We start from the raw sequence: 23619 nt of genomic DNA on the forward strand, positions 1-23619 counted from the left end.
TCTTAGGAAATAGTAATTATATACAAAACACAAAAATTTATTTTAGGTTGGGCACTAGGTGTGACCCCATTTTTTCATATTTTATTAATAAAAATAAACTTTAAATATTTATCCACCCATAACTTCTATGAGGCAGTTTAAACATTGAAATCAGACAAGATTCCAAACAACTTAATCCTTTTGCATTTTGCATGCAATATGAACTATACAAACCAAGTTTGAACTTGCATAAAAAAACGTGAAGGCCAAAAAAAGTCTTTGACATGGATGTGGGCTCAAACATGAGAGCCTTGCAACTGTGCAAGCTTCTGTTTCAAATGTTCACATTTCCTCCTCGACTGCTCCTTCAGGGACAGCAGTTTGTGCTCTTCCGTCTGCATGCTGTAGATGCACTCTGTAGCCTTCTTCAGGATCACCACCTTGGCCGCCTTCTCGTTGTTCGCCAGCTCTGGGATCTCGTCGCGGAGGGCGAAGAAGCTCAGCTTGAGCTCGTTCCTCCGCTGGCGCTCCGCGGCGGCGTTGCTCTCCAGCCTCAGCCTCTTGACGGCCGGCTGCTCCTGCCGGGTGGAGGGGTGGGCGGCGTAGTTGTGCTGGTGGGTGAAGACGTGGCACCTCTTCAGCACCAGGGGACTGTGGTGTCTGCTCTCCGACGGCGGGCTGGCCGAGGAGTCACACCGTCTCACCGCCTGCCTCTTCTCCACCGTCACCACGTCAATCTCCTCCTCCTCTTCATCATCATCATCATCATCCCCTTCTTCCTCCTCCTCCTCCTCTTCTGAATTGAGAAAAGGGGGGGGAAAAAGGCTTTAATATTGTGAATCACGTTACTGTTTCTCCTCAGCTGGGTACTAAACACAGTGTGCACACGTTGGGGGAAAAAAAATCTCTGCATTCCATTCTCCGCCCCCTCCTTCCCCATCAGCTGATTGTAACATGCAGCTTCCCTTCCCTCAAAACTACTAGCATAGCAGTCAGTCTACAGCGCAGCATAGATGAGGGGGGGGGGGGGGTTATGCAACAGACGGGACTCTGCATGACAATATTTCAGATTACTTCCCTTGACAAAGACAGGCCTGGGGACTAGTTAAACTAATTTCCCATGCATGTAAACATGGACAACATTCAAGGGCGGCATAGCCTGGAAATTTGTTTGGGGTCTGTATTCCGAGTTCCCTGTATTCTGCCCAACGCTTCCTACGTAGCCGTTAAAAAGCACACCGTGAACACGAAACATTGCGTACTCAACATACCCGTGCTGCTGCTGCTACTGCTGTTCGGCGGGGTATCCAGAGCCAGTTCCGTGGGTGGCGTGGTCTTGCTGGGTTTAGGGATCTCGGTTATGGGGTAGGGGAAGACCACGGAGGGATCAATGCATTCTGACGCCGACGTGTTGAGGTCTTGCAAGTAGCTGGCGTTCAAACGAGCCGTACAATCCGCACTCTGTGAGCCTTGCAACTGTGCAAGCTTCTGTTTCAAATGTTCACATTTCCTCCTCGACTGCTCCTTCAGGGACAGCAGTTTGTGCTCTTCCGTCTGCATGCTGTAGATGCACTCTGTAGCCTTCTTCAGGATCACCACCTTGGCCGCCTTCTCGTTGTTCGCCAGCTCTGGGATCTCGTCGCGGAGGGCGAAGAAGCTCAGCTTGAGCTCGTTCCTCCGCTGGCGCTCCAGCACGTTGTGAGTCCTTCTCTTGTCGTAGTCCTCCGTGTCTGATGTTCTGGGACTGGAGCACTTGCGGTTGCTGCTGATCTGTTTGAGGACCCTGCTGCCGGCGGTGGCGGCGGCGCTGCTCTCCAGCCTCAGCCTCTTGACGGCCGGCTGCTCCTGCCGGGTGAAGACGTGGCACCTCTTCAGCACCAGGGGACTGTGGTGTCTGCTCTCCGACGGCGGGCTGGCCGAGGAGTCACACCGTCTCACCGCCTGCCTCTTCTCCACCGTCACCACGTCAATCTCCTCCTCCTCTTCCTCTTCATCAACTTCATCATCATCATCATCATCCCCTTCTTCCTCCTCCTCCTCTTCTGAATTGAGAAAAGGGGGGGGAAAAAGGCTTTAATATTGTGAATCACGTTACTGTTTCTCCTCAGCTGGGTACTAAACACAGTGTGCACACGTTGGGGGAAAAAAAATCTCTGCATTCCATTCTCCGCCCCCTCCTTCCCCATCAGCTGATTGTAACATGCAGCTTCCCTTCCCTCAAAACTACTAGCATAGCAGTCAGTCTACAGCGCAGCATAGATGAGGGGGGGGGGGGGGTTATGCAACAGACGGGACTCTGCATGACAATATTTCAGATTACTTCCCTTGACAAAGACAGGCCTGGGGACTAGTTAAACTAATTTCCCATGCATGTAAACATGGACAACATTCAAGGGCGGCATAGCCTGGAAATTAGTTTGGGGTCTGTATTCCGAGTTCCCTGTATTCTGCCCAACGCTTCCTACGTAGCCGTTAAAAAGCACACCGTGAACACGAAACATTGCGTACTCAACATACCCGTGTCACTTCCACTGCGGCTGCTGCTACCGCTGTTCGGCGGGGTATCCAGAGCCAGTTCCGTGGGTGGCGTGGTCTTGCTGGGTTTAGGGATCTCGGTTATGGGGTAGGGGAAGACCACGGAGGGATCAATGCATTCTGACGCCGACGTGTTGAGGTCTTGCAAGTAGCTGGCGTTCAAACGAGCCGTACAATCCGCACTCTGTCCAACAGCTGGTTCCCTTACACGTGAAGAGACGCGAGTCTCTCAGACACTACTTTCTCCAGCTTGGCCGCGGCCGAGAAGCCGCTCCACATACAGTCCTGAATGATGATAGACTCGAGAAAGGTCTGGGAATAGTCGGCATCGCAAATGAAGCTCTGATTAACGACATCGTCCCCGAGAAACTCGGTCACCATTTCAAGTTGATCCGCAGTGGAGGGGAAAAGACTGGATAGCGACGGTCGACGGCTCGGGGAGAGGGGAGGGGAGGGGTGGGTAGCAATTCAAATTTCTTCCAGATGTCCTCGCTTGGAGCTGGAGGCTGAAGTTGCTGGTGATAGAAATCCTCCTCTTCGTTGTCACAATAAAAATAAGGTTGGAGAGAATCGTAATCGTAGTCGTAGTTTTTACTCGCCAAATTTGAATTCAGCGGCATGATGGTAGATGTCCTTTTATCCGTAGCTAAATGAAAGAAAATTAGGTAAATGTTAGTAATTTCATAAGAGTACACCACTTTGAATATGCCAACATTGACAGCTGATAACATGTTTGGCAGAGCATGCTCGCTAACGTTTGGCTGCCAAGCCGAAAATGCAAGATCGTGCATCGAAACAGCAGAGCTTTGCAACTGACAGTTTGTGAGGTGCTCGTGATAATTCGCTAGCTGGCAAAACGCAAAATTGCAATGTGCGGATAATCGCACTTGTGCATTTAACAAGCCGTTTTGCAGTGCAATAACGAAGGCGAGTAAAACGTCAAGTGCAAATTGAACGGTCAAAAGCTGTGGTACCCGATGAGCGCAATGTGAGTAACATTAAATCATTAAAACATTTAAATATGACCGTTATATATTGTCAAAAGTAACGTTACTAGTAAGACCTATGTAATTACCTCGTCGGTGGCCATCGTTCGGTCTTCAAAACACCCGGCTCAGGTAGCTGAGGTTTACGACAGTGCGTGGGGGAGGCTCATGGGAAATGTGGTCTTTTTGGGCGGAAAACATTTCCGCTTCCCGAAACTCCTCGTAGGACCTTTAAGTAATATTATTTAATGACACAAAAACAAGAAATAACCATAATGTAATTTGTAATTTCTCTCAAGTGTAGACCTTGCAGTAGACCCTTATTTGGTAGACTATGATGATGACTTGGTTATGAGTCAGTATTGACAGTGTGTCTGTCTCTCTGTCTGTCCTGGCAGATTGTGTTTGTGGCCATCCTGCTCCACAGTAACCTGGAGTGTGTGGAGCCTCTGCTCATTCCCATTCTGTCCCTGTATATGGGCACCCTGGTGCGGTTCACCATCGTTGGCCTGGGCTACTACTGCAACGTCCACGACAACATCCCCGACTCCAGCGGAATGGACGTGGGGGTATGCTCCCTGTGCGGTCTCTATTTAAACGGACGATGGGCCCTGCAAAAATCACTAAGCACTTATATTAAGAAGAGGTATCTTCTGTAAGACCTCCATATCTGCACATCAGGCGTTGCCCTTAACCTCCTTTTGACTCTCGCAGGGCGACGCTACCATCAAGAAGATGCTGAGTTTCTGGTGGCCTCTGGCCCTCATCCTGGCCACCCAACGCATCAGCAGACCCATCGTCAACCTCTTTGTGTCCCGAGACCTCAAGGGTAGAGATGGGGCCGCTACAGAGGTGAGACTCCAGTCTGCCCCCCAGCCCAGTACCCCAGCTACCAAACCACTGGCCACTCTGTAGGCTTGGAGAACTCGCAAAACATTTTGGTGCTTTTCAGGATTTTTCTTAATCATTAGCTTGCGTACTGTACTTATTAGTACACAAACTAACTTGTACCACAACGTATTATAGGCTGGTCCAACTGTCAATAGGCTAGTTCTGTTTTCATTGTACCACAGTTGAAATGCCAAAATGCTGGAGCTTTCATTACGCTCAAAGACCAAACTAGAGACAATACAGAGCTGTTTACTAGTACCAGCTGGAAGTCACCCAGAGCCCAGCGGTTTGCATGAATCACCAGATAGACGGGAAACCTCTGAGAGGGGATGATGGCACTGACAGAGAGACTGAAAACATTCCTGCGCGCCTCTCTACTGTCCCTCTGCTCCGGGCCGTCACCGCCTGTTGTTGTCTGTCACACAATGACGACTTTGACAAGTGCCCGAGGTGCTAGCCTCGGTATAAACACGCGAAAAATACGCTCGCACATGCTTGCACACAATTGAGGAAGTGAGCTCAGCTCTTTTTTTTTCCCCCCCCTCAAAAAAAAATCCCACCGGTATGTGAGTATGAGTAATAACTGTCCTGTTTCTCTGTTGCAGGCTGTGGCTGTGCTTACAGCCACCTATCCCATGGGTCACATGCCTTACGGCTGGCTAACTGAGTTAAGGGCGGTCTACCCGGCCTTTGACAAGGTAAGCCCGGTGTCACCCGATCCTCTCGTTGGTGCTGCACAGCGCCGCAGTGTGCTCGTCAGGACAGGAAGTGTAAAGGTGACCTCCTTTACCCCCTAACTCTGTTCTCTCTCGCAAACAGAATAGTCCCAGCAACAAGCTCATCGCTGGCACCCCGGTCAGCAAGTCACACATCAAAAAGTTCACTTTCTGCTGCCTGGCCCTCTCGCTCACGGTGAGGCCCTTTGGATTGATGATGTTCAGTTGGTGTATTGTTTGGATGAAACCCAACAAGTATACTCTCTCAAAAAAGAAAAACAAAATTGGTTGGGATGACCTGCCCCTCCGAACATAGTCAAAGCCTTGTTAAACACTACAAATGCACTACAATCGTCTTGCCCTGCAGCGGGCAGGTTCTATGAGCACGACTCATGAAGGCATCCATCCCTTCAGTGTTCTGTGGAGACATGCTTGACTTCATACTCTGAGTTCCCTGTTGATGCCCCTCTCAGATTCCTCCACTAAGTCATTTTGGGGACTTGCCTACTTATTAAGTCCTTGTTGAAAGCGACAGATGACAAGAAATGAGGTCAGGAGGAGTGATCCCACATAGCTCAAGTGGAGAGAGAGAGAGCGAGAGATGGAGAGAGAGAGAGAGAGAGAGGTCACCGGGGGGGCGGGGCGTGGCAGGTAGACAGCCAGACATTGCAACGAAATAGCAATCCCAACAGGACCTCCCAGGTTAAATAAAGGCTGAATAAAGTAAATACACAAACAGGCTGTGTCCTGTCGGTGGACCCCTGGCCTGGACCCCTGGTCTGTTCGGACAGAGCTGCCCTCTCACGCCTGACCCACTGCCCAAAGAGACCCACCTCCCTCAACACGGTTACAATACCCAGGCACATTCACGCACACACAGACCAGTATTTGCCATGTCTCTCTTATGATGTTTTTAGCCTCTCTTACTCTGAAAATGTAATTTAATGTAATTTATTGCTTTATAAATGTTCTTAGCGGTAGACAAACATACTCCAGGAGCTTGCTCCATCGCCTTGTTGAGAGGGGTCAGGGAAGAATTTTTACAGCTCACTTTTCTGTCTCCTGGGTGATACTGTTTTTTTGCTTCCCTCTGGAATATGTAGAGAGTGGGTCGTATGCCCACCTCCCTTGTTCTCTGTGAAGCGCATTGTGTTGCCTCTGGGTATGAAATGCGCTATACAAATAAACCTTTGATTGATTGATTGATTGATTGAATACCTGTCTGGATACAATTACCTCCTCTCAACACACACACAGACACACACATAACATATTCAAATCCCCTCCAATATTCTGTATCCCTTCTAACAAGCTGTTTCCATGGTGAGCATATCTGCGTGTTGACAGACTTCCCCGGGAGCGCCTGGTCCACGGTACAGATAACCCTCTCCCCGGGATACCTGCTTAAGCGCCGAGGTGGCTAGCGTTAGACACAGTGCAGCCTGGGTAACGGCTGCTTATAATCAAGGGAACCAGGGTGAAACGGCGTCCAATTACTGGCGCTCCCGCCGAGGTTTGGGAACGCCGCGGTCCCCGGCCCGACCGTGAGGGGGACACCCGCTGTGTGGTGGGATTCGTCTTCAGTGTCTTTTATGTCCAACACTTCTACTCGTTTGACATTAATGAGAGTATCAGGTATGTGTGTGTGTGTGTGAGAGAGAGAGTGTGTGTGTGTGCGCATGAATGGGTTTGTGTGTGTGTGTGAGTGAGAGAGAGAGGGATAGTGTGTGTGTAAATGTGTGTGTGTGTGTGAGAGAGAGAGAAGAGGGAGAGAGAGAGAGATTGTGTGTGCGTAAATGTGTGTCTGTGTGTGTGAGTGAGAGAGAGATAGATTGTGTGTGCGTAAATGTGTTTGTGTGTGTGAGTAAGAGAGAGATAGATTGTGTGCGTAAATGTGTGTGTGTGTGTGTGTGTGTGTGTGAGAGAGAGAGAGAGAGAGAGGGAGGGAGGGAGGGAGGGAGAGAGAGATTGTGTGTGCGTAAGTGTGTCTGTGTGTGTGTGTGTGCTTGCGCGTTTGTATGCTTGTGTGTGTGTGTGTGTATGTGTGTGTGTGCTGAACAGAGAGCAAGAGATAAGACCCCTCAGTGTTTCTGACTGCCGTCACACGGTGGGACTTGAACCCAGCACCCTGTCAGAGCCCCGCCCTGTTCTAACGCCAGCACCTTGTCAGAGCCCCGCCCTGTTCTAACACCAGCACCCTGTCAGAGCCCCGCCCTGTTCTAACGCCAGCAGGGCCAAGGTGGGCTGCGGTGATAATGTCCTGACCAGTCTAATCTCCTTAAGACCACGGACCACCGGGACATGGGCTTAGGGAACGTAACAGGTGACTTGAACCCAGAGTGCATGCGTGGGCAGAGAGTACCGTACACAGCGGGTGCTACTATAACATACGGTATGCGACAAGTACAGTACATTCATGTCATAGCGGACCTTTATGCTGTAAATCAAGTCAGAACCGGTTTCTGTGACCCAGGGAAATGTCTGACACACGCCTCCATTTAATTTTCACCCCCCCCCCCCTCTTTCTCTCTCTCTCTCTCTCTCTGTCGGAGAGATGTGTGTGTGTGTCTGTGTGAGTGTGAGTGTGTGTGAGAGAGAGAGAGAGAGAGAGAGAGAGAGAGAGAGTGTATCTAAGTGGATCTGTCTAGCTCAGACCATTGACGACTGGCTGTCTTCTTAGAGCCAGTTCCCTCTCCTAATTGGCATGTCTGCGTTCGTGTGCCTTCCTATTGGCCACTGATGAAAGGGGTGCAGAGCTGGTTGGGGGGGGCAGCCACGGACACACATACACACACTCTCTCTCTCACACACGCACACACACTGGGAGACGGTTAATAATTGAGAAGGCATCTGTTCCAATTAATATGGCCCTTCAAATCGAATCCCTATTTAAATTTCCTAACTGGGTCACTTGTGTAGGGAGACAAAGATGAAGAGGCTTCTGGGGCGCCCCGGTAGCTCATCGGGTAAGGCGCACACCATATGAAGGCTAGTCCTTCGCGCGGCGGTCCCGGGTTCGATGCTCGGGTCCTCCCCTCTCTCTCTCTCCCACATTTCCTGTCTCTCTACACTGTCCTATAACATTAAAGCTTAAAAGCCCTAAAAATATATCTTTAAAAAAAAAAGATGAAGAGGCTTCTTTAACACACACACACACACACACACACACACACACACACACAATCAGAGCATATGGGTTAAATCACAGGAGGACCACTTTGCCATACCATCTGTACACTGTGCTTTTCATGAAAATATTTCAACTTAGTATACCAAAATACTTTTGAGTAGAAGGAACATGTACACTGTATCTCGTTGAAATGGGTAAAATACATTGGTAAATCTATTGAGCTAAACCCCTATCTGTGTTCTTACCCTGCAATGTCAAATTAAAGGAAAGTAAGACAACAGGTGTGATAACTACAGCCTGCCTAAAAAATATAAAGCATGAAGATTGTCTCCATGATGAATAGCTCAATTCAATATACAAATCAAACATACTGTAGGCTATTGTGCAAAATCGACCATTGCAAGGTTAGAGATTTCATCAAGAGAGACTTCTCTAGATTCTAGACTTAAGGGGTAGAACTGTCAGGACTATATTTTTTCTACAACTGGCATTTGTACTGAATACATAAACTTAGTTGATGTCAATCTCAGTCATTTGCCCACATCTGGAGATAATTATAACTATGAATAACTCAAAGTGCTGTTGTGTACCAAATAGCATGGGTATGGTCTTAGAAGCTTAGCCCTAGTACTTCATTTAGTAGCTATTCTAGACTACTCCTCTTAATCTCCACCTGTCAACACAGTTTCACTTATTTGCTTCCCTAAGCCTGACTCTCACACTCCATCTCTTCTTCCTCTCCATTGTCAATTGCCTCAACCTTCACCTCTGTCTGGGTGTCAGCTTGGGCCACCTCCTCTCCATCTGCACCTCCCTCTCTCCCCTCCTCCTGGGTCTCTACCATCCCCCCGTCTTCTTCTCCCTCTTCCTCTGCCTCCGGGGTGCGGAAGATGAGCTCCCCTCCCTGGATGACCTGCTCTGTAGCCGGTTGCCAGGTTGTGGCTGTATCCCCCTCTGCAGTGGTGGTAGTGGTGTACTGGTAGAAGTCAGAGTCAGCCTGGAACATGACCAGGGCCTGCGCCGTGTGGATGCGTACGTGTTGAGCCAGCGAGCTAGCGTCCAGGAACTTGTCACCACACGAGTCGCAGGCGTACAGGATCTGGGTGTTGGGGTCTGGGAGGGAACGTAGTGAAGTGAATGAGGCTGAATAACAACTGTACAACTGTTATAATGCGACCAGTTAAGCTTTGAAAAGGAAGGTAGGACAGAGAGTAGCGCACCACTCTTCATGTTCTCACCTGCTTCCTGCACCTTCTCAACAGCCTTGGTGATCTCTGCTTTCAGAGCCTCCGTCTCATCCGCAGACACGTCGGCAGCCATAGGCACCACTGAAAACACAGAGATTTAAAGCCACGTTAACATACATAGAAGGGGGACTAGTAGATATACAGATCAGTTTCTATTCAGTTATTGACACATAGCCTAGCCCTGTTAATCTTAACAAGTTTAATCCGGTTAAATAAAGGTTATAAAAAAAATAAAAAAATAAAAAAGTTGCTCCTGTCATTGACTTCCCTCAGTCCTATTTCGGCGCCTCCCTTTTAACTTTCCCTCCCGTCTTTGGTACGCTACCCAGCATGCTCTCTGACCTGTCAGCTGGGTCACGGCACTGGCCGCCAGAGCCTCCGTCGCCAAGGTGACAATGTCCTCGGTTGTGACGGTGACGATGTTGATCTCGCTGTCAGAGGTGGAGGCGCCCGGGAAACCGTCCCCCGCCTCGTCGCTGTCGCCCCCCGCGGTCTCCAGGCGTCTCATCCCAGCCTTGCCCTGGTGGACGGTCTTCACGTGGGAGCGCAGGTTGTCAACGCGGTTGAACCCGCGGCCACACTTGTCACACAGGAAGGGTTTCTCTCCTTGGGGACAGCAGGAAGAAGAAGAGAATGCAAACGCAGAGAATGAATTATTTTATTTTTTTAGAGAATGGAGGCGGTTGAGGTTTTACAGGTCGTGTCTTCCGGCAGCAGTACCCGTGTGAATGATGATGTGCTTGGAGAGATCCCCGACGTTGAAGAAGGCCTTGTTGCACATGTGACACTTGTGTGGCCGGATGTTATCGTGGTGACGGATGTGATTGGCCAGTTGACTTGACTGGACAAACCTGTAGGTTTAGAGAATATCAAAACAAAAGAAGCTTCTTATATCACAAACATTCTCCAATATATTACTTTGATATAGCATCCTGTATGTTAATAATTGACATTCTTAGTATTTCTAACAGCTGTATTAGATTGAGGTTCCTTCTCCAGTTACATGCATTTGTTTGGGGTCAGAGGGTAACTGACCTTTTGCCACAGCGATCACAGACATAGGGCTTCTCTCCAGTGTGCTGGCGGACATGGGCGATGAGGGAACTGGCCTGGGTGAACCCCTTCCCACAGATAAGGCACAGGCAGGGCTTCTCACTGTGCACACGTAGGTGTCTGTTCAGGTTGCCTGTGAAAAAGAGACTTAAACGTCAGTTGACAGTTAGAAGTCCAAGCAACAAACAAAAGTCAGTGTTTAGTTAAACCTGATGTGGATCTAGTCTTTCCATACTGACGGAAAATACACACACATCCAAGAGAGAATAGTGTTGGGTGCTCAACCTAAAAGTATAAACTGAAGAAAGAGGAGAGGTCTGCACACTGTTTCTAAAGCTCCTGAGTGATTTATTTAAAGCACGACGTTTCGGTCAGCGTGGCCTTCTTCAGGTGCAACACCAAACATGTGAAAGGGGTGGGGTATATATACAGGTGGGATGGGTTGAACCCAAGTGGGGTCAAAGTTTAAAGTTCACAGCATGTAGTATTCAACAATTTGTTATACTCTGTTACAGTTAAGGCCAATTTATACTTTGTCGTACGACACTTTTGAAAGTTGCGACTGACAGAAATGACGTCACTGTCGACACTTTTTGTCAGACAGAGGTGTCTTGCACCCACCAAACTTTCTAACATCGCAGACGCCGTCACTTTCGTCGCACAGCTGTGATTGGATAGCTAGATAGAAGGCACGTTCGTCGCCATGGATAAATCAGCCACGCGTCTGCAAGTTACCATGGAGGTGATCAAACACTTCGCTGAAGTATAAATGCTAAATGTCGGTTGACATTTTTTTCTGTCGACAGACATTTGTCGTACGACACTTGTCACTGAGTATAAATGAAGCTTTATACATACATATAAATAGTCTTTCCATACCTGATGTGGTGAACTGTTTTCCACACTCTTTACATTTCAGTGGTCCGTCTGCGATATGGATTTTCAAGTGAGCCTTTAGGTTCCCTATCTGAAACAGGCAGGTGAGGTCACATATTTACTCATCAATCAGTAAAACACAGAATGTAGAATTCAACAATAACCTTGCTGTCCACAAAATCCAAAATTGAGATAAATTCAAAGCAAAAACAGATGACACCACACAGGCTCATCGATCGTCTCGTTAAGAGAGGTCAGGGTGGAATTTTTTTACAGTTATTCAATATTGGTTAATGGTTGAGCTTGCTTGATTGATTAAAGGAGTAGTAAAGGGAAAATGTCTTTGTTTCTTGTCTTTGAAATTGAGTGTTTACGATGTTTTTTGAATGATTTTTCACGGTGCCTATCCACATCCATTGTATGACCAAAACGGTGGTAGAGCAATTATCAACTTTCTCAAAAGTGCTAGTTTTGTCAACGTTTTGATCTGAACCATTGTATAAGATCATAAGTAACCTTAAAACAGGGCTAAACATGCATTTTCCTTTTACTACTCCTTTAATTGATTGTGTGGCCAGTTGCTCCTAACCTGGTTGAACCGCTTGTCACAATGAGGGCACTTGTGTCCCTTGTCGGCGTCGTGCGTGTCCAGATGGCGCATCTTGGCGGTGGGGTCGGAGAAGGCCCTGTCGCAGTAGTCACAGTGGTACGGCTTCTCGCCACTGTGCACCAGCTGGTGGCGTTTGAGGTTGCCGGACGTGTTGAAGAGCTTGCCGCAGTCCTCGCAGCTGTAGCGCGCCTCGCCCGTGTGCCGCTTCCTGTGGAGGTTCAGCAGGCTGATCTGGCGGTAGCTCTTCCCACAGGTGGAGCAGCAGAACGGTTTCAGGGGGCTACGAGCAGGAGAGAAGGGGCGGACATGAACTTGAGTTGAAGAATTCTGCCTCACAATCTTTATAAATTGAATTGTGCAGAATATACAAAATACAGAGATGCATAAAACACAAAACATATAAAAACATAAATATCATGTGATATTAGAGAGAGTTATAAAGCCTGATGCCGCAGGAACGAGGGAGAGAAGGAGTTGTCTGGTACTGGGCTTCTGACAGGCGGAGAGGCTCATACTGACCTGTGGGTTTTCTCGTGTGCCTTGCAGGAAGCTGGGTCAGAGAAAGCCTTGTGGCAGTCGCGGCAGCTGAAGGGCTTCTCTCCTGTGTGAATACGGATGTGTCTGTTGAAGTTCCCGGTGTGCGTGAACTTCTTGCCACAGTCCTGAAGTAAAGCGACGACTAGTTAGACATGTTAAAGCCCGATGTGTGAGCGCAATGCATTTAAAAAGACTATTTGTCCACTGTGTGACGGGGACTGCTGTAGGTCTAGTTGCGCAATCCTCCTCACCTCACACTTGTGGGTCACAGAGCCGTAAGATCGCGACTCGGTCCGGTCGATGATGAAGCCTGCTCCAGATTTGAACAGAGACTCTGGAAAAAACAGAACACCTTTTCATAAACCCAGTACAATACAGGCCCTGTGAGTTTTTATTGGTTAGGTCACATTATAAATGAGGGGGGGGGGGGGAAACCCATCGGAGCACAGTCATGACTGAAACATAGTGTATAGACTGAAAAAAGTACTGACTAGGTGTGTAGTTGGCATCCGAGGGGTCGTCCTGAAAGGTCACGTCTTTCGCGGCGCTCTCCTCCTCCCCCTCCTCTTTCTCAGAAGGCGGTTTCTCCCGGTGGCGTGGGTGGCGTTCTTGGGAGGTCTTCCTCTACCTGAGGTTGTAGGGGTTGGTTGGTCTGGGGTCTTACTTGCCGCTTCTTGAACATCTGGCGTGGCCTCGCTAGACTCCTTCTCAGTGACCTTTGACCCCTCGTGCTCCGCAGAGGTGCCTGGCGTCTCGTCATCACGGGATCCTATCTCTTGTTGTTTTTTGTCTGCTTTCTCCTCTGCTGCCTCTGGTCTGTCTGTGTTTTGAAAGAGTTTTGTTCATCATAATCATCAGCATCATCATACCATTCATATTTAACTGTTATAATGTATTTAGAATCATTTAAGCATTGAATGAAAGAAAGAAGAAGGAGCGATGCTTGGGTCCTTTAAGTAAAATTGGTAAAAACAGGTGCTCTTTGGTTAGGGTGCATTCATAGAAGCTAACAGGTTCAAGTGAGTCCTTGCACATACCCAAAAATGGGGAGTGTGAAAGCTGTTTTTTACCCTGATGAAGGCTCTAAGCTGAAACGTGTAGGTCCAGTTTTCTATCTGTGTAGCCATGCCATAATAAAGGCTTTTTAACTTTCAATATACAACAGAGTTGCCTTGGATTTTTCAAGTTTCTTATCCTGCACTCCACTCTCACACTCCCCATTTTTGGGTATGTGCAAGGACTCACCTGAACCTGTTAGCTTCATTTAAGCATTGATTTGAGGTGAATCAGTGATAGTGGCCAACTTACTGGCAGGGAAGTCTAGTGTTGTGGTTGATGTGGAGACTGTGACCGACTGGTAGGCAGAGCAAGCATGGACGATCTCCTGCATCTGGAGGAAACTGGCCACTGCAAACACATCTTCCACATTCTGGGCGCTTAAACTCAACTTGGCCGTGTACATGAACTCCAGGACTTGGCCCAGACCTGAAACAGAAACACATTTAGCCATAACGCGTGCCGTTGACAAAGATGCACTATGCAGCTAGGATTCTAAACATTCTTGTAACACTAAGAGTTTCAAAACCAACACCATGGACAAAGTCCGTACCTGCAGCATTGCTGATATCCAAATGCACCACATCTTTTTGGTCCAGGAATAGGGTGCGGAAGTAGGCGCTGCAGGCAGCAAGCACAGCCTTGTGGGCCTTAAAGTCCACTCCATCTACCACAAAGGTACAGTCACACAGCAGGCCCAACTGACGCTGGTGGTTCAGTTGTTCAAGGACCTTGGCACTGTGCCAGGGGAAGTCCATCTTGGAGGCAAACTGTAAACTGCTGACAAGATAAACAAACAGCTGACATGAAGAAAACAAAAAACAACTCAAAATGTGGAAGATGGAAAAACAGATTATGGGCTTGATATGTAAATCAACTAGGCCTGTAGGCACTCAATTTGATTCCTAAGCATTATGCCTGCATTAGCCTACATATCCTTGACAACTGGCTTTTGGTTAACACAAATAATGGATCAGAGCAATAAAAAAACAGAACTTAAAGTGAAGACTGAAATAATGACATAAATGATGATATGTATGATATGTGCATGGGCAGATTCTCATTAACCAGAGAAACACTGACATTGGCTGCTTAGAAATAGTCTTATTTTGTGGGGTGAACCGTTCGTGTAGCCTACAGCTTTATTTTCATAAACAACGACACTGAGAAACTTTCGTTTGACTATGCAGCAGATTGATTATCAGTCCTCCATCCTTGTACCTTCGCTATCCGGGATTAATTCAGCGTGCCTAGACCAGGGCTTAAAAACGAAATTATTTTTCAATCGGTTCGCTCCGAGCAGAACCAGCATATTTAACGTTCTACATCGTGGAGCTACGCCCCATAGGGGGGCGCTAGCGCTCCTATTGGTAACCCATGTTGGCATGCCAACAACCAATCTGAAGATAAAAACATGTACTCTTATCGTCCTAACCAATCACAGACCCCCCACCTACTATAAAGGTGGCTAAACCCCAGCAATCTCCTCTCCCATTTTCAGACGAGCTTTCAAGCAGCTGAAGGAAACCTTTCCTTGCGTTGTGAGCGATACAAGGGCTACCGCTGCACAGGTTAAGTCGGTGGCCTCTTCGTGTGCATACACTAACGCGGCCCCACTGTCTGCAGAGATGCTAGTTGGTTTTCACAGCAGCTCTCGGGCTACTTTCGGGCTTACGTCTCCGGGCTCTGGAGGACGTTTACACTGTACTGACATTGATGTTGCCCCCACTTCGAGTAAGTCGGTGTGTGATGTCAGTGTCTGCGGTTCGCCTCCCTTTCATATGCGGCCCCCCTTGGACTGCGGCAGCCCCCACGGGTGGGGAGGTGCCAGCGGTGGCGGTCGGGGCCGTTCTAGAATACGATCGCTTTCTGGCGAACGTCCCGCGCACGGCGGCGGGCCCTCTCTCGCTATGCGGAGTGGCGTGGATGCGGTTGCCATGCCTCCCTCGCTGGCTGTTTCGCATCCTGTCATCGGGGTATGCGATTCAGTTTATCGCCCACCCTCCGTCCTTCACCGGGGTGGTGGAGACTGTGGTCTCGGGTCCGCGGCAGGAGAGCGCTCTCCAGTCGGAGATAGCGGAGCTCCTATCCAAGGAGGCGATAGCGGTGGTTCCACCGAGCCGCTCGGGGGCGGGATTTTACTCTCGTTACTTCCTCGTTCCGAAGCGGACAGGGGGGATGCGTCCCATCCTCGACCTGCGCCTTCTGAACAAATGCGTAGCCAAACGGCATTTTCGTATGCTCACAGTGAGGCACCTGTTGGACTCCGTTCTCCAGGGAGACTTCTTCACAAGCATAGATCTGAAGGACGCATACTTTCATGTTCCCATCAGAGAGGGTCACAGAAAGTTTCTGCGTTTTGCCGTCCAGGGTGTGGCTTACGAGTACACCAGGCTCCCGTTCGGTTATGCGCTGGCTCCTCTAGTGTTTTCCAAGTGCCTGGAAACGGCGATTCTACCGCTGAGGCGCGAGGGCATCAGAGTGCTCGCCTACCTGGACGACCTTCTGATCCTCGCCTCGTCGGCCGCTCAGGCCAGGTCGCACACCTCCCGGCTTGTGACTCATCTCACAGGCTTGGGTTTCGCCATCAATTGGGAAAAGAGCACGCCGCGCCCGTCTCAGTCTGTGATTTATCTGGGTCTCAGCTTGGACTCTGTCTCGATGCGCGCGTCCCTGGCGGCGCCGAGGCGCGATGCTCTGGCCCGGGCACTCTCTATCTGCCTGCCAGGGAGGGTGGTCACGGCCCTGACGGTGATGCGTTTGCTGGGCTTAATGTCATCGGCCCACGCGGTGGTTCCGCTGGGCCTCCTGCACATGCGTGGCTTACAACGTTGGTTCGCACGTCTTCATCTGAATGTCAGCAGGGACAAATTCAAGATGGTGACGTTGCCCGGGTCCCTGGCTACGGACCTGGTTTCCTGGAGGAACCCGCGCATCATCGCGCGTGGTGTCCCTCTAGGCAGGGTGTCGTTCCGCGTACCGATTTTCACGGACGCTTCCCTCTCCGGCTGGGGAGGGACGTGCCTGTCCCAAGCCGTGGGGGGCCGTTGGCCTCCTGGCGAGAACAGGCACATCAATCTCCTGGAACTGGAGACTGTGTTGCTGGTTCTTCGGCACTTTGCACCTGCGCTGAGGGGGCTCCCTGTGCTAGTGCGCTCGGACAACCGTGCCACGGTAGCCTACATCAACCGTCAGGGTGGTGTCCGCTCAGTGGCTCTTCATCGCGCGGCGGTGAGGTTGTGGCTGTGGGCGAGCTCCAATTTGAGCTCCCTCCAGGCTCAGCACATTCCGGGCCACTTGAATGTCGGCGCCGACCTCATGTCGAGGGGCGGGCCGCGCCACGACGAGTGGAGGCTGCATCCTCAGATTGTGTCACATCTTTGGGCGCGCTTCGGTCGTGCGAAGGTGGACCTGTTCGCCACAAGGGAGAATGCTCACTGTCCTCTTTGGTTCTCTCTGAGTCGGACGGACAGCCCCCCGCTGGGAGTGGACGCCTTTGCGCACACCCCTTGGCCGGAGGGCCTGCTCTATGCCTTCCCCCCAGTGGCGATCATTCCTATGCTGTTGACCAGAATACGGTCCGAGCGTCGGACAGTGATCCTGGTTGCGCCAGACCGTCCCAGTGCGCGATGGTTCGCGGAACTGATGGCTCTGGTTCAGGTTCGCCCTTGGCTCATTCCGTACGGGCGGGATGCCCTGTCCCAGGCGGGCGGCACGATACAGGCCCCCCCGGTTCTGGGTCAGCGCTTGGTGGCCTGGTTACTGAACGGCGCAGATTAGCTCGGAGGGGTCTCTCCGCGGCTGTGATCAGCACTATTCAGAGCGCGCGTGCTGGCTCTACTTCTAAGCTGTACGCTGGGAAGTGGGAGTCTTTCGTGCGTTGGTGTGATGGGGATGATGTAGATCCGGAGACCTGCTCAGTTGAGGCAGTGCTCTCCTACCTGCAACATCTGTTGGACCTGGGGCTTGCTGCCTCCACCATTAGGGTGTATGCGGCTGCTATTTCGGCATGCCATGAGGGGTTTGCTAGGACTACGGTCTTTGCTCACCCTCTGGTCAGGCGTTTTTTGACGGGTGTGGTCCGGCTTAGGCCACCTGTCAGAGCCTTGGCCCCCCAGTGGGATCTGTCTCTGGTTTTGGACGCACTGTGCAAGGTGCCGTTCGAGCCTTTGGAGCAGGTTGATCTCAGATGGATGTCTTTCAAAACGGCATTGCTCCTCGCATTATCCTCGGGTAAGCGAGTGAGTGATCTGTGTGCGCTGTCGACGCAGCCGGGCTGCCTCACCATCACTGGGGACGGCAGTAAGGCCGTTCTGAGGCCCAACCCGGTTTTCCTGCCCAAGGTGGTTAGGCACTCTTATAGTGCTAGGCCTCTGGAGCTGCGCGCCTTTTCTCCTCCTCCGCACTGCTCGGTGGAGGGCGCCCGGTTGCATCTCTTGTGCCCGGTCCGTGCGCTCTCTGTTTACATCAGGCGCACGGCCTCGTTCAGGACCACGCCTCAGCTGCTCGTATGCTACGGTGCGGGCAAGCTGGGCTCCCCCCTTTCCAAGCAGCGCCTCTCTCGCTGGCTTTGTGAGGGCATCTCTGCTGCGTATACCGCGGCAGGTCGCCCTTTGCCTGGCCGGGTGCGCGCGCACTCCACTAGAGGTGTTGCCGCTTCGGTTGCGCTCTTTCAAGGGGTGTGTGTGGAGGATATCTGTGCGGCGGCGTCCTGGGCGTCGCCGTCGCCTTTTATCCGCTTCTATCTACTGGATGTGCCATCTAGCTCCCTGGCGGACTCTGTCCTGAGTTTCGCTGCTAGGGCCACGCCCTGAGATGGCGTGGCTGTGTTGGTCGGTACTCCCGGCCAGTTTTACTTGCATGTTTATGCGGCTTGACCATTGTTCCGCCCCCTGTCCGGGGTGCGCGGCCTTTGGTTTTGAGCTCCTGGTGGACACCAGGGGACCCTTGCGTTCCGTTTGTGGTCCTTTGCCTCGTCCGCCCGTCTTATTGCCTGACCGGCCCTCCGTTGGGGTTCGGGTGGAGGGAGTTGCACTTTACTACTGTGTGGTGCTTGTGTACTCCCTTGCCTCCAGTGGGTTGATGTTTTTATGTCGGCCTGGCCCGCGTACATTGTGGGCATCGCTGGAGCTCCGCCTGTTACCAATAGGAGCGCTAGCGCCCCCCTATGGGGCGTAGCTCCACGATGTAGAACGAAGGTTACGTATTGTAACCCCAGTTCTACGAGTGGAGCGGAGCCCCATAGGGTTTTTTCCGGGCCCTGCCTCTAGCTTTCTAGCTCGTCTGACTTAGTGTGGGAGAGCAGATTGCTGGGGTTTAGCCACCTTTATAGTAGGTGGGGGGTCTGTGATTGGTTAGGACGATAAGAGTACATGTTTTTATCTTCAGATTGGTTGTTGGCATGCCAACATGGGTTACCAATAGGAGCGCTAGCGCCCCCCTATGGGGCTCCGCTCCACTCGTAGAACTGGGGTTACAATACGTAACCTTCGTTTCCGTTCTCGTGTTCCGCCACCAACACAGCGTTCCTGAACCGGTTAAGAACGAAAAATAACGTTCCGTTCACCGTTCCGGGGGTGTAAGCCTATTAAGACTCTATAGGCCTACAGTATTTCTTGTAAGGTAGGCTATAACCTAATCAACAAGTCTAGGGTTGTGGTGGCCTTATTGCCAACAATATTAGCCTTGGTGATGTGTGCTGTAGTGTAGCCTTGTTGATTATTTTACAAGAAATACGCAACATTAGTCCTATTCCCGTATGCCCTCAATCCACACCGTAAACTATGCGCAGGTCTATCATAAGTCATCATCATAGGTCATCATCCTTTTTAAAATATTTTCTTGTAGCCTACTGTTGCTGCAAGCTATTTTATTCTGCGCCTGTAGGACTATTGTTTGTTTTTATTTCGTTTTATAATGTTTTATGTTATTTATAAATAATTAGTCACCTCATTCATTCATCTGCGCAATCCCTATTGTTTATGCTGCGTTCCTTTTGTATGGGAGCTCCGGATTTGGCGCCTATACGCCTAATACGTAGCCTATCGTCTGCCATCCGCGGTCCTTAATATTATAGTAATTTAACTTATGCTATTCAATGATCAGAGTTGCACGGCACATTGTCACTAAAGTGTGCTCATATTAATTAATGTAGCCTAATCATTTGATTTGTGAAAGTCAAGACGTGACGGAAATCTGTGCAACAACAGGCTATGACTAGATTCCAAGAGGCGCGCTCGCTTTCACAGCCTAATTGCCGAGTTGAACTCTGAAGGAGGCAGACCATTAAATTAGCAATACATAGGTTTATGCATACTAGTATACATCCAAGCAACTGTCACAAAGAACTCCGTGTTTTAAATTGCGAAACCATACTTGGAGCGAGATGCGCAACGATTGAAAATTGGCTTCCGCTGAATGTTGGTTATAAAGATAGAGGAACTTTATTGCAGACACGCAGGTCCATATAAAACATTATATTTGCACAGTAGGCTATTATTTATTTCACTTTATTATTTGCATCATTCTTTGTGGACCAATGTTGGAATAAATTTGCCTTCGAACGTTATTGCCCTCTCTGACATCCGCGGTCTTTATGTGAAATCTAGTTTTAGCCTACTGAAACATTACAGGCTATAGGCTAGCCTACTCTTCTTCAATTAAATAATTCACATTGATATATTTGCTAAGTAATAAGCTGTAAGGACAGGCTGAACTACTGTTTTGCACAGGCAAACAAAGGAGTGTGTGACAGCCCTGCGCAACGCGTGCAAATTGGCTGCTGCTGAGTGGTTGGAAACATCAAGAATAGTCAGGCATCTTAACTTGCAGAGTTTGAGAAACATCCTCAATTTTTCTAAATAGCACTTGTTGTAGAAACCTGGGAATCCTGTTTTTAGACTAGTCATGTAATCGGTTACAAAAACCACCGTCTAGTCGTCAGTGAAAATAGTCGCTGCGCACATCCCTAGTCTGAACTAGGCTATGGTGTGTTGTTGTAGCCTAATATCTAAATCTCTTCATTTCGCTAAGCAAGCATTTAAGATCCTGACTGTGAAATAACAGATTTAGGGGCCTAGGCTACATTACAAAAACAGGACAATATGTAGGCTATACATTTTATAAATTTAATTTAGCCTATTCGGCCATAAAAGGCTCAGCTTTCTTCTTTAAAAAAAATATATTTGTAAGTTATATAGGCCTACCACAAAGACCGAAAAAATAACGTTATTAACCGGTATTAAAGATTTCAAATTAACGTTTCTGTTCTGGAACAATTAAAGACCATTTCGTTTTCGTTCCTGTTTCTGTTCCTCGTAAAATACCGTTCGTTTTCGGTTTTCGTTTCCGTTCCTTGAACCGGTTCAGAGCCTTGGCCTAGACATGCATGTTTTGGAGAAACAAGATGGCGTTTTGCTACAGAAGGCCTTTCTCTTTCCTCGTCCCGTTTGAGCCTAGTTCCCTGCATTAACTGTGTGCGCCATAAGCGGCTAGAAGAACGTTGGAATTACCTTTTCAGAATAGTTTCTTGTTCCGCTTCAGTCGCTTGTAATGGCGCCAAAAATGTATTTTCCCTAAGTCGCCTGAATACATTCAATCGAGTTTTTCGGTGATCGATCAAGTCCCGCCATCTTCCACTCTCTGATCGATTGATAGTGGCCGGGTGGATCGTATACTACACAGGGCACATGCGCAGTTACTTACCTGCTCTGGGTTTGTTATAAATGACCACGCGATGGCGCCAAACACCATTTTTCCACATCGTATCTGATTGTACTGGATCAGTGATCATCTGTGATAAAAACCAGTGCATTCCAGTAGCTTAATAGACCAGCAGCTGAGCTATATGAATGAAGTTAGTTTGTTGACTTAACAATCTATGGTAGATATTCCTAATAAGGTTTGGTGAAGTTTCAGAATGGAGGGGATTGTTCTGCTGACCAACCACAATAAGTTAATTCAAATAAGGGCAAAATTGCTTACATTTTGAGGAAATAATAAATTACCACATTGTCCCACCTACTCACCCATGGAATCTTATTCCAATTTTATTATATGCCATGAATAAAACATCAGAAATTGATGGACACTACAGTGTTTATTGTCAAAATGGGAAACATTTATTCACACATTATTAAAATGTAGCCTACATTAATGAACCATAACCCTAATTGGGTTAGCCTCAATTAGCCTACTCATCACAGGGAGATGGAGTCAACCACTGTAAGTAACCTATTGTGTTCATATCAAACTGCTAATTCCAATGAGAAGTATGTGCATGTGTGGAGCTATTGAGGAAAAAATGTTATGACTGGAAATACCTAGAGTGAATATTTCTGTGAGTCAACTAATCAGAGTCAGCTGGGTTATAAGGAAAGAGATGGTCGACTATATTGGTTAGTTTGTTGGGCTGGTGGAAAGACTTAGGCCGAGGCTACAATGATTACAACATTGGTTGACATTATTCATCAAGACGGGAAATGAAGGAAGTAGCATACAAAATGGAGGGCGAGGAAGAGTGCATTAGAGCAAGAGGGTCAGGCTAGATCTTGATCTCGGTGCGGAAGGTCTGAGCGAGCTCGTGTTTGGAGGAGTTTCTTCGAGCCCTGACTGTCAGTGTTCCCTCGGCGCCTAGTGATGATGTCACAGAGGTGGGGTCCACGTCCTCAGGCAGTTGACACTTGTTGGTGAAGGTGTTCATCACCGTACCGTCCACCGCCAACTGTAAAGGAGAGGATCAAAACAAGGAAATCAAGATATTGGTCTCAGAGGAAAGGTGAACGAATCATAGAAAACGCAGTTTAAAGTCAAGGGATTAATGAAAGGATAAGTCTTTGTGAATTCAACTAGTCCACCTTCTCTGCGCGGACTTCAATCTGGTTGTTGGAGGTGGTGACGATAACATCTTCTGGGGAGAAGTCTCGGACATCCACTGTGAACTGGTATGTGTCCCCAAGGGTCTTGATCTTTCCAGCTGTCCCTGTCCGACCTGCAAAGACAACCAGGATTAGGTCCCAACAAGTTCATTCATCATCGCATCGTCTCTTCTATCTACGGACACATTAGAATATTCAACACTTTCTGGTCAGAGTTCTGTTTTCTTCACACACACACACACTTCACACTTCACACACACAACAGACAGGCCTATACATTCACATAGGCTACAGTCCAATGTGTCTATGACCACTATTGAGTCCACGGTACAGATAACCCTCTCCCCGGGATACCTGCTTAAGCGCCGAGGTGGCTAGCGTTAGACACAGTGCAGCCTGGGTAACGGCTGCTTATAATCAAGGGAACCAGGGTGAAACGGCGTCCAATTACTGGCGTGATCCCCTTTGTTGCTGCGCCTCTTGTCATGGCAGTGACGGAGACATACCTGCCAGAGGTGGCCTTTGCGCAGGTAGCATATGGAGCCTCAATCCTCTCTTTCCTGGGTGGAGCACGCTGGGGTTTTGCCATGCCTGAGAGTAGCCCAGCCAAGCCGGACTGGATCAACTTGTCTAATAGCGTGGTGCCATCCCTGTTAGCCTGGTTGGCCATGATGTTCAGTGACACCATCACCCCAGCAGCCATCATGGTCATCATGGGCCTAGGCATCTCTCTGCACTATGACCTTTCTCTGCTGCCCACCTATCCAAGCTGGTTCAAATCCCTGCGGGCAATACTTACAGTGGTGGCCTTTCTCTCCCTAATGGCGACCCTTATTCTCAATGGAAGCTACCCAGAAAAGAGGATGTTTTCAGATAAATAAATGGATTTAAGCTACAGTTATAGATTAATGTGTTTTGTTTGTCTAGAAAACACAGAGAATGAAATCGTAAAGACAGAGGTGCAAAATGTTAGCACTGAGCTAATACAGTATGTGATACTCTTTTACCACCCGAGCAACTATAGAAATATGACTGGTTGATGACGGCGCTTAGTCATTAACGGTGAAAATGGGCAGCATTAGATTTTGTTTCATTAATGTTCTCATGTAACTGATTTTTACTCTAGC

General features: G+C 49.0%; 2 protein-coding genes and 1 pseudogene across 3 annotated transcripts; all 3 read right to left on the reverse strand.

Moving 5' to 3' along the window:
• Nucleotides 1-275: 275 nt before the first annotated feature.
• LOC311328812 (transcriptional regulator Myc-like) lies at nt 276-3134 on the reverse strand (annotated as a pseudogene). Its single transcript has 3 exons — nt 2497-3134; nt 1251-2021; nt 276-775 (listed from the first exon to the last, which is right to left on the reverse strand). The product of its transcript is annotated as a transcriptional regulator Myc-like (transcript).
• Nucleotides 3135-8940: 5806 nt separating this feature from the next.
• On the reverse strand, nt 8941-14374 carry LOC311328813 (zinc finger and BTB domain-containing protein 17-like; the record flags this gene model as incomplete). The annotated part of the gene is made up of 12 exons (XM_084462721.1): nt 8941-9350; nt 9476-9565; nt 9827-10090; nt 10205-10335; nt 10520-10670; nt 11417-11504; nt 12003-12303; nt 12543-12685; nt 12812-12894; nt 13225-13380; nt 13869-14045; nt 14170-14374. 12 exons carry the CDS (start codon nt 14372-14374, stop codon nt 8941-8943), a joined length of 2199 nt encoding a protein of 732 aa, XP_084318847.1.
• Nucleotides 14375-22158: 7784 nt separating this feature from the next.
• Nucleotides 22159-23195, reverse strand: LOC311328814 (heat shock protein beta-7-like; the record flags this gene model as incomplete). The annotated part of the gene is made up of 3 exons (XM_084462722.1): nt 22159-22338; nt 22472-22605; nt 23084-23195. The coding sequence occupies 3 exons, from the start codon at nt 23193-23195 to the stop codon at nt 22159-22161; spliced, it is 426 nt and encodes a 141-aa protein (XP_084318848.1).
• Between the last annotated feature and the right edge of the window lie 424 nt (nt 23196-23619).

This window comes from Borostomias antarcticus, assembly GCF_949987555.1.
Source record: "Borostomias antarcticus genome assembly, contig: scaffold_62, whole genome shotgun sequence".
NCBI classification, from domain to species: domain Eukaryota; kingdom Metazoa; phylum Chordata; class Actinopteri; order Stomiiformes; family Stomiidae; genus Borostomias; species Borostomias antarcticus.